We start from the raw sequence: 11013 nt of genomic DNA, 5'->3' as shown, positions 1-11013 counted from the left end.
TGTTTCACCATTTAACTTTTTCTTTACTGCATTTGCACATAATTCTCTGGTCACACAGGAGCCCTGAACCATCCTATACATAAACCGACAGGTGAAAACAAAACTGTAAAAACATTTAAGTCGGTAATAAAATACATTTTCATGTCCTGATATCATCATCATATATATATATAAAAAAAGATTAAAAGGAAAAATATTTAAATTGCAGGAAACACTATTTACAAATGCATATTCTTTTTAAAAAGAAAGAAAAACTTAACAACTTCAGTACCTAAAATAAATCAAATCATAGGCAGGTTTTGTGCAAGTAAAGTACAAAAAGGCTTCGATATCTGGAGAGTAAGGTGACGGTCGTACAGCAGGATAAGGCATGATGGACGTTAGGTAGCTACATCGTAAGAAGCAGTGTGGAAGGTGTCGTCGAACCGGCTGATTCAGAAGCTGCAGTGCAAAGAGGCGTCACTGTTGCGATCCTCCGAGGATTGAGAGTTTCTACTGGCGGAGCGTTTGGAAGCAGGCTGAGGGTCGGTACCGCCCCCTACTGGCCATTGACTGGGATTTCCTGAAACAGAAAAACGACAACAACACGCTTTATAAAACCTTTTAACTTCAGGGAGAAAAACACTGAACTCCGGCACAAAGTTGTAGCTTTTTAGCTTCAAACATGCAGGAAGGAGGAAATGATGTGATGCCTTCAGGCACATGCATCTGGTTGACCACTGTTTTTTTTTTTAAAGGAAAAGTTCAACATTTCGAAAATTAGCTTCTTTACAAAGAGATGGATGAGCAGGTTGAAACCACTCGCTAAATCTGTCAGCTAAATGTGAAGCCACAGCTAGCAGGTGGATAGCTTAGCATTAAGACTGGAAATATCGGGAAAACAGTCTAACACGTTTCTTGGGACAGATGTTTTACCTTCACTATGACAGGAGAGTTTGGGGACAGAGGGTTTCACTGTTTTATAGTATATAAACTCCCTAAAAAAATGTGGAAACGTTCATTTCTCCCTAATACCAATTGGTGTTCATTCCACGAATGCACTATTCTTACAAGTTGTAATAAAGGCGACTAATCAGGCTTTCCAACGATATAAAATACAACACCAAATGGTTTTATTAAAGGGATAGTATACTTCACCCAAAATCGATAATTCACCAATTTTCTACTCAACGTCATGTCAAGGAAGGATTTGGAACGGATTTTCATATCCACTCAAAGTGTTTTGATAATAACTTGCTAAAAGTTCTCCAAACCCTTCCTTCCGGTGAGTAGAAAATTGGTGAATTATCGATTTTGGGTGAAGGATCCCTTTCCGAATTTTTTTTTAATAAGAATAATTTCTCGCCTTTAATAAAACCAATTGGTGTGGTATTTTATATCGTTGTAAAGCCTGATTAGTCGCCTTTTACAACGAGGTACAACTTGTTAGAATCGTGCATTTGTGGAATGAACATCAATTGTTTTTATTAAAGGGGAGAAATGATTGAATGAAATAAGGTTTCCAAACTTTGAGTTGTTTTCTTTTTTTTATGCTAAGCTAACCATCTCCTGGATGTAGCTTCATATTGAACAGACAAACATAAGAGTGGTGTCAATCTACACTCCTCCTAAAATGTTGAACTCCTCCTTTACAGATGCCTAAGCCGAGTAGAATTACCTCACCATGCATCACAAATGCAATGAGTTTTCCACACGTTCGCTCAAACACGACACGCTCAAATGTCCAGCGGGTGAAATCCTAATACGATTCATTCATACTGCGTCAGTTTCAGACACAAGTATGAACGAGTGACTGTTTGGTGTTTGTTTCATGCAGCAACAGGTAAAAAAAAAACCCCAAATCAACAGGGCGTCACTGACTGCATGCATCAGATCAGCTGCTACCTCGACCGCACTGACCTTCGTCTGGTCCTCCAGACAGGCCTTTCAGCCCAAACAGGGTACAGTAATTTGTCTAGCGTTATTTCACAAAGAGGACGAGAAGGAGAAGAAGAGTGATGATGATTCACTGGAGGAAAAACAGCTTACAGCAACATTTTAACACTGGATCGACTCTTTGGGTAAACTCACCTCTAAGTTCCCCCTCGCTTTCTTCAACACGCCGTGGGTCAGAGACACTGCAGAGCGAGAAAAACATTAAGTCAGATGTTGTAATGCAGTTAAAGCATCTATTAATATGTAGAAAGGAAAATGACAATTGGAAAATGAATTATTCCCGTTTCATGACAGAACTCATGAAGCTTTCTGAATCTCTGAATCAATATGAAGCAATTGTGTTGAAACGGTTCAGTGTTTCAAAGCATTTGAGACAATTAAACATGGCGGCATCTGCTGGTCAACCTTCAACATGGCATTTGCACGGAACAATAAACATAAGGTTGTATATGCATCTCGAAATTTTTGACAGTTTTTTGGGTTATAATGTGATTGTGTCATCATAACATGCTGTATGTAGGCTAATAAAGACATGCAACATTGATGCAAATGAAATACAAAAATTATATGTACAAAATACAAATAACAAGATCATTTGGGTTGAGTTTTTCCCTGAGTGAGTGTGTAACTGTGGCTGTCTCTTGTAATACCGCACTCTCTGGTTGTTAATCAATGAAACTATCATGTGATCTTGTTGCGATACTTCTGCTTTGAAAGATTGATACTGTGTCGAACCGCCTGCTTTGAGCATAACATCTCATGTTTCCCTTTGTTTTAGTGCAAAAAAGCACATTATGAAGATGTTTACAGTTCATGAACTATCCTTTTACAAAACATTATCAACAACCTGAAATTTCTTGAGAAAAATGTGTTATTCCAACAGTATGCCTCTTCTGTAATATTCAAACTTGGCAAATTCATCCTGCAGGCCGGATTAGAGCCTCTGGTGGGCCGGTTTTGGCTTTAAACCCTCACATTTAAGGAGCTGTAACTGGACTAGATTCATAGTAGTAGATTCTGTTGTAGTACACAGTATAAAGCTGCTTCAAAGGAACAAAAAGTCCGTACACTGATCGATGATGACTCTCTCCATTCCCTCTTTGAGCTGGTTGGTGGTGCGGAGGCGTTTCACGGCTCCACTCAGCATCTTCTCCTGCTGCGTCAGCCTGCTCTTCAGTCTGGCCACCTCGTTCTTCAGCAGCTCGTCCTGATGACGGAGAATTAAAAGGAGAAAAGCGGTTTAGTCTGTAGATAAATCACTGGAGAGGCTGCACACAATAAACAGTGTGTGTTATTTACCTGCTGGTTGTTACCGCCGTCTCCAGCCGTGTTGACAGCAGGCAGAGAGACTCTCCACACCAGTTTGAGCAGCCGACCGGCCTCGTCCAGCACCTGCTGCATGGTGTTGACGCTGCTGCACAAGCTCTTCAGATGCTGCTGCTCGATAACCTGAGAACAACGAAGCGTCATGAACCCTGATCTGTTCCACAGCGTTTCACTCTTTAAAAGGGATACGCCAACATTTTTTTATTCTCCGGTAAGGCATCTTGAGCGGTCAAATGCCAATAACGGGACAAGGGTTCAAGCAAAGACGGTTTATTTTGGTTCAAGCTAGCTACATCGAGGGTAGGTTAGCTTCCTGTTTCAAAGTAAAAGCACAAATTCTATCATCATGGTTTTCTGTATGTAAAAGGGCAACGAGTGTTTTATTTTGTGAAAGTAACCGGAAGTGCGTTGGTCACAACTGCTAGCTTGAGTAGCGCCGAATTCGTCCAAACAAAATTGTAAACAGCTGGTATTTAGACAAATTAACGACACACTGCTGATCTAAACGGCTACTTTCTCACCTAAAAATGTTTGAAATGTTGATAAAGTGATATATTTACAGAGTTTAGAGCTAAAATGAAATCAGCTTCTGACTGCTGATTTCGGCTCAGGTAGGAGGCAGGCTAACACTACCTGCACTTCCAGCGTTTGAGCTAAGCTAATTACGGGCGATAAGGCTCTATCTCCCTTGTTACTGCACGCACAGTCGAAAGGATGGTGTCTATCTGCTTGTCATGGACTCGGGAGTGAGGCAAGACACCAAAAAAAATGTTGGCGTATCCCTTTAACGAAGTTGTGCAACATGATTGTCTTCCGTACCTTGTTGTCAGAGCCCTGCTGCCTGAATGCGTGCATACAGTCCTGCAGTTGTGCGTCCATGCTGCGCGACAGCTTCCGACCCTCTGAGATCTGTTTGCGCAGGGCGTTGTAGTCCTCGATCAGGCCCAGGATGTGGCGGCCGCTGCGATTGGCCCACATCCTGTGACCCGGCACCAGGCGAGAAGGAGCGCCAGACGCGCTGTCACCAGAGCTGCTGCTGAAGGAGCCGCCGGAGCCGCGGCCGTCCAGCTCCGAGTGAGCACGACGTCTCTCCTCTGAAAAGACGGGTTTTTAGAAAAATGCTCAATAACAACACTGATCTGTACAGGTTAGTATTTAATAATACACTGCCTGTCCCAAAGAAAAGTCACATACTCATACTCTTCTTCAATGTCACAACATTTACTTTCGTCCAGAGTTGCATAAATTTTTCAAATATTCTCAGTGGGGTTCAGGTCTGGATTTCTTCCTTGAAGATGATGGTTCCCTACTCTCCTTTCAGTCTTTAATAATGTGTTGGACAGTTTTTAACCCAATTTTAGTCTCAGTAATCTCCTCTGATGTTTAATTTGCTTGATGCCAATAATTTGACCCTTGTGAAGCCGATTAACATCTTCTCCACGACCACAGGATGTCTTGACCAACATGGTTGTTTAAGAAATTAGACTGCATCAGTTAGGGTTAAATAAGTTGTTGCCAGCTGAAACATAATCACCCATGCAGTAATTCTCTGACCTATTAGTTGAGTTAAATCCAAGTTGTGACTTTTTTTTTTTTTGGACAGGCAGTGTACTGTATGTTTCAGCATTAAGCCAAATCTGATAAGGTGTTGTTACCGTGGAGGACGTTGGTGTATTCGTTGTGAGACTGAAATGAGTGACGGAGATCACAGCCTTCACGACCTGGTGATCTGCCCCCTTCATCTGAAATGAATGTAAACATGAAATGAATGAATATGTACAGGGGAAAAAAAGGGAAAAGAATAAAAATAAAATGAAATGAATGTAAAACACTGGCAGATTTCTGTGTTGACATGTGTCATATGTAAAGGCATGTGGGTCTGTGCCTTGTGTTTACCTGGGGAGGACAGCAGGTAGTTGATGTTGATGGTTTCGGAGCGGTTGGGTCCTCGCAGCAGCTGCTCCTCCAGCCGCTGCCTCAGAGCCGTGTTGGTCTGTATGCTGCGCTCCAGCTGCAGCCGCAGGTGTCGGATCTCCGACAGCAGCTCACTCAGGTCCAGCGAGCCCGAGGGAGGAGGGGCGGGAACGGGCTCCTTGGTCGTCTCACCGGATTCTGGAAATAAGGGAAACAATCTCATTATTGTCATTAGTGTTAAAGAAAAATGACTGGAAACAGAAGCACACAGCTGAACGTCTTCTTATCTTCCTGTTTTTAAAGTATCTATATTCTCTCTAGTCTCTGCACGTAGAAAATCAAATATCATTGTGCATGTGTCTACAGTACTACTATGCTACGTTTTTTACTTAGAAGACTTTCTAAACTGTCTTTTAGGGCTGTCAGTTTTTATCGCGTTAACTTATTATTTAATTGACGCTGACGTTATTTTATCACACATTAATCTCAGCATGTTTTATTTTTTTACAAGCTGAATCTTCTGTGGTTCATCGAGAGAAGTAACTGCTTTGAAATGAGTTTTAGGTTGAATATTCAATGGACATTCGCTCTGGAACTATTATTTTAGGGCTCATTCTATTTTATATGAGTATTTTTTAGTAAAAAATAGCTTTTTTTTTTCTTTAATAGTTTCCAAGTCACGTGACCTAGTGATCCCAATCCAATGCAGAATGGTCAAACTACTCTAGATGAATATTTTTTTCATATGAATATTTCTAGGAAAAGTGCTGAGATTAATTGAAATTAAACATTGAAATAGTTTGGTTACAAATCCTTGGAATTTTTTTTAAAACTAAGACACTGTAGGATTGATGTAATTATGTATCAATTTAAGCTACATATATTTTGAGCAAGCAACTTTTTAAGAAAACCAAAAAAAGCTTGCAGTACCGTTGCGTGTCTGAGCTTCAGTCTTGATCTTTTCATGAACTTGCAGCTCGACTCGCAGCGACTGCAGCAGGTGCTGAGAGTCGGACAGCTGCTGCCTCTGGAGCTTCACCTCACACTGCAGCCTGGAAACACAGCAACAAACAGGAAACACAACATCATCAATAATCACAAGTTAGGACAGAAACAGATCTATGTTATAAACAAAGAGTAGAAGTTTATAAAAAAAATATCTTACTCATATGTTCTGTAAATGTGAGGCTCTTTATTGTTTGTTTGGTAACACTTTATAATAAGTACACACTATTAAGCATTAGTTAAGCATTAATAAATACTGAATTTTTAATTTATAATGCATGAATACTCATTATGTAGTTTTTAAATACAGTTAGTGCTTATCAATGATGAGTAAAACATTTTTAACTGTGTTTATAAACTACAGCTACGAATTCAGTATTTGATGCTTAACTAACGCTTAATAGTGTACTTATTATAAAGTGTTACCATTTGTTTTTAAATATCCAATCTCCCACTAAACAGATCACAGTATTTTATAGTATAATTATTAGAAATGTGTTTCCTCACAACTTTCTACAGTATACTCAGAGGATTTTCAAAGTGTATAGCTCTCCTTAGAACAAGAAATATGGATGCAAACAAACTGATCTACTAGGCCACAGTTTGCGTGAAAATCAATAAAAACTAAAATTACTTTGTTGTATCTATATGTCGTCCACAACGCCACACACACACACACACACACACACAGAGTGAGAGGAAAGCGAGAGGAGACGTGATCTGACAGTAAACCAGACTCCAGGTTTCAGGTGTCGGCCTCGCTCAACTGTGTCAGTAGGACCGGGGGGCAAGGGGTCACACACCATCTTTATTATGGTGGCGTGCACACACACACATGTGCTCATGGATGAGCCTTCAAATGACGGACTGGATCACGTTTCTGAGTTGTACTAATAGTACGGAATAATGGTAATAGTCATGACTCTTTACAATGGTAATTAGCAGCGCTGTGTAGTTTCAGGTTACATGGAGGAGAGCAGTAAGGACATTAAGTGAGTAGCTGCAGCAGCGAGACACTTAGATGACCGCTTGTTATGGTAGTGATGCACTGGTGTGTGTGTGTGTGTGTGTACCTGTGCAGCTCCTCTTTGCTGTAGTGCAGTGTCTCCAGCAGCTTGGAGTTTTCCTGGCTGCTCTGCTCCAGTCTTTCCAGAAGTCGACTGTTTTCCTGCCTCAGAGCTTCCGACTCTTTCCTGCTCTGCTCCAGTTTGGCCGTCCGCCTCGCCAGAGTCTCCCGCAGCTTCTCGTTCTCCTTCTGCTTGTCTGGAGCAAATAGAAACATGTGTACTTTAGTGCTGAGCGCCACATGACATGATATATTCTCCCATGTCTTTGATAGAGCTAAGAAAAAAACTTTTAAGAAAAGTGTCTTGGAAAAATACTGGTCCTCTGGATGAATAAGGTGAATCTGTCCCACATTGAGCCAACATCAATATAATGTTAGTTTTACCTCTGCTTCCTGAGTTAAGCTGCTCCTTCAGGGCTTGATTTTGTCCCCAGAGAAATCGCACCTCGTTGGCCAGCTGACCCTGCTCCTCATTGCCATGGATGAAGATGTTGGTGGCTGCTGAACCGAGGAAACACATAAACACACACTTGTCAGCCAGCTAATAAGGGTTGTGAATAACAAAGACAGAGAGATCAGCAGCACAGTGTTTGATTCTAGGTGTGTACAGTACCTGGGTCTTTCTCCACCTCGGCCAGTCTCCTCTCCAGCTGCTCCCTGAGCCGGTCGTTGGTGCGGATGCTCTCCTCCAGGCGCTGGCGCAGAGCTCGGATCTCCTGTAGATGTTCTGCCAACAGATCTGACAGACACACAGGCAGGACGACATTAAAAATGGAGGACTTAAAGGGATAGTTCACCCAAAATTCAAATTTCACTCATTATCTACTCACCCTCATGTCAACTAAGAGCCGTGAGAATTTTCAGAGTCCTCCATGCTGCTTGTCTGTAATGTCCCTCTTGTATTGAAGCCCCGACATGAGAAATTGTTCCGCCGGTCAGTGCAAATCATGAGAGATTTGCACTGACACGGGAAGAGCAGTGAACCGAGACACTGGGAGCTTCCGCTACAAACAAGCTTAAAATATAGACTTATTTAATTTTTTTGGGAACAATTTCTCATGTCGGGGCTTCAATACAAGAGGGACATTACATACGAGCAGTATGGAGGTATTTGGATGTTTTTTGGTGTGTCTTTTTGGACGAAGAAAGTTGGTATCCATTGACAACCATTATATGGACAAATACTGCTGCGCGGACCCCCCCCGTAACTCAGAGAAGGAACGGAGGACTCTGAAAATTCTCACAGCTCTTAGTTGACATGAGGGTGAGTAGATAATGAGTGAAATTTGAATTTTGGGTGAACTATCCCTTTAAAAAGAGAAAAAACAAGAGGTGTAGAAGAGATATATGATGATATTTACCTGAATTCATGGTGCGAGGCTGAGCTGCGGCAGCATCCACTGCTGTGAAGTCTCCGTCTCCTTTATGTGCTTCTGTCTGCGGGCCCGACCCCTCCTGGTCCTGGTCCTGGTCCTGGTCCTGGTCCTGGTCCTGGTCCTGGTCCTGGTCTTGGTCCTGGTCCTGGTCCTGCTGCCCCTGATGGTGGGAGCTGGTCTGGGCCATGATGGAGCGGTGCAGGTCCAGTTCGCTGCGCAGGCTGGCGTTGAGCTCCTCGCTGCCTCTCAGCTGCTCCTGCAGGCGGCCGTTCTCCCTCTGCAGGCCCTGCAGCCTGTTGGCAGCCGACACACCTGCCTCCTGAGCTCCGCCCACAGGAGGGACAGCCGATCCCGGCCAATCAGAGGGCTGTCTCTGGCCTACACGTGTACAGAGAAACAATGGGTAGATGCATGAACAATGAAAATATAAAAATAGATATTCACCACACCTATTTATTCATTGTTTGTGGTCGGTTTTTTTCCCCTGCATAATTTATTCTTGTATATTTTTACCCTGCTCATTCATACAAGCCGTACTTTTACTTATTTTTCCCATGACCACCCACACTATGCAATATCTCCAACCAAACAGCATGTATATATGTTTTTTTTTCTCTATTTAAATAATATTTTGTACATAACAGTACATACGTATATTTGTTTTATATATATATATATATATTGGTAACACTTTATAATAAGTACACACTATTAAGCATTAAATACTGATTTCATCATTTATAACACATAAATACTCATAAGTATGTAGTTTATAAACACAGTTAAAAATATTTCACTCATCCTTGATAAGCACATGGGATCAATAAAAAGTCTTTTTATGTCAGCATTTTTGTATCTCCTCATCATTCATTATTAAATCTCTAAGGGTATGCCTCAGGAACTAAAGCTTGAGTTGTAAAAGCACAAAGTCGTAATCCACAGCCTTCGTGTTAATCCAAGTAGCTGCAGATCAAAATGACCACTGGGATGTGAGGAGAAGCCAGAGGTCAGAGTGAGCGCTCTCACATATCCACATGCTTCACTTCCCGCTGTAATAACCTTCACTGTCTCTTTTCCCGAGGGAAACACAATTTGAAGATTGAACCGGATAGGTGCCACTGAATAATGCAGCTTTAAGTGGAGGTGGAACTGAAACCGGACACCTGCTCTGCCCTTGGCCGCTGTGCTTTGTCGTGAGGGACGCCTGACTGCAACAGAAAAGACCTGAGTGGAAAATAAGTGCTGTTACAGGCTGCGACTAGACCGGCCAGGCAGTGGACAAGGACTCAGCTAATCTCCATGAGATCCCGAGGTGGCAAGAAAAAGGGGGGAAAATATGCATTTTTAATGCGGCAAGCAGAGTTAATCCCAGTCTGGTTCACACGATACCTCAGATCTGTGACACGTGAGGCTATAATTGGACTTGGCTTTCACACCTACTCACAAATGAACTCCATTATTAAGACTGTGTTTAAGTTTTACATCTGGACGTTCTTACTGTGAGCTCGACTGCCACCTTGTGAGCTGTGGCAGGGCGAGGACGTCCTGTCTGAGTGGTACAGGTCGGAGTGGGAGCTGTGGTGGCTGCTGGGACTGTGGCCTCCTCTGAACTGACTCTGCAGGCTCTGGATGAGACGATTCTTCTCCTGCAGCTCCTTGGCCAACCTAGGAGGAGGAGGAGGAGGAAGAAAAGAGGAGGAGGAGGAGGAGGAGGAGGAGGAAGAAAAGAGGAGGAGGAATGAGTCATGTTTTGTCTTTAATAGCACCCAACAGCTGGATTTTATATGTGACATCGTCGCGCTAGGTTACGGAGGGCCAAACAATGAGAAACAAATTCACAGGAACAGCACCCAACAAAAAAAAGAAAAGAAGAGAGATACATCACCGAGAGACCAAAGAAGTAAAAAAAAAGAGAAAAAGAAAAAGCTTCCAACTAGAGGACTCGTAACTTTCAGTGGAAACACGCAGCTGGGAAACACAGAAGAGGAGTTCACACAGCAAACGTCATGCTGTCTTGTCTGGATCAAACCCACTCACAGGTCCAGCTGCTCCCTGGTGAACTCAGCCAGGGTGAGGTTTTGCTGGACGAGGACTCTGACGTTGTGCTGCAGCAGCTCTCTGTCGCCCTCTAGCTCCACACGCAGGTTATCTAACTCCTGCTGGATTCTAGCCGGGCTGTCGGGACGAGCTGTCGCACCGGCCTCATGAGGCTCCCCAACACTGGCCCAGTCAGTAATAACATTGATGAATGCATGTCACTATGAGCAACTTAAAGGGATAGTTCAACATTTTGGCAAATTGGCCCATTGCTATAATCCCTATAGTTTTAGGAGTAGGTTCATTACATTAATAGTACAAGCTATTTTTAGAGCGGTGGAGCAGAGCCGTGAG

The 11013-nt window shown here is 42.6% G+C and overlaps 1 protein-coding gene across 11 annotated transcripts in view; it reads right to left on the bottom strand.

The window, feature by feature from the left end:
• Positions 1–4: 4 nt before the first annotated feature.
• The window catches only part of cdk5rap2 (CDK5 regulatory subunit associated protein 2), a 39001-nt gene continuing 27992 nt past the window's right edge, over positions 5–11013 (bottom strand). For 8 of the 11 annotated variants that reach the window (XM_083982906.1, XM_083982899.1, XM_083982900.1 and 5 more), the window contains 14 exons: positions 10121–10287; positions 8608–9000; positions 7860–7985; positions 7631–7747; positions 7254–7443; positions 6106–6227; positions 5158–5373; positions 4917–5003; positions 4081–4355; positions 3235–3384; positions 3004–3142; positions 2071–2117; positions 1900–1954; positions 5–562 (listed from right to left, as the gene is read on the bottom strand). In XM_083982906.1, coding sequence (XP_083839032.1) covers positions 435–562; positions 1900–1954; positions 2071–2117; positions 3004–3142; positions 3235–3384; positions 4081–4355; positions 4917–5003; positions 5158–5373; positions 6106–6227; positions 7254–7443; positions 7631–7747; positions 7860–7985; positions 8608–9000; positions 10121–10287 — 2212 coding nt within the window. In that variant the 3' untranslated portion in view covers positions 5–434. The remainder of the gene's footprint in view (positions 563–1899; positions 1955–2070; positions 2118–3003; positions 3143–3234; positions 3385–4080; positions 4356–4916; positions 5004–5157; positions 5374–6105; positions 6228–7253; positions 7444–7630; positions 7748–7859; positions 7986–8607; positions 9001–10120; positions 10288–11013) is intronic. The other 3 variants (XM_083982904.1, XM_083982902.1, XM_083982907.1) reach the window with 3 other exon arrangements.

The sequence above is a fragment of the Trachurus trachurus genome (assembly GCF_905171665.1).
Source record: "Trachurus trachurus genome assembly, chromosome: 12".
In the NCBI taxonomy this organism is placed as follows: Eukaryota; Metazoa; Chordata; class Actinopteri; order Carangiformes; family Carangidae; genus Trachurus; species Trachurus trachurus.
The sequence above is the reverse complement of the archived record's forward strand: the minus strand, read 5'-3'. Positions and strand labels throughout refer to the sequence as shown.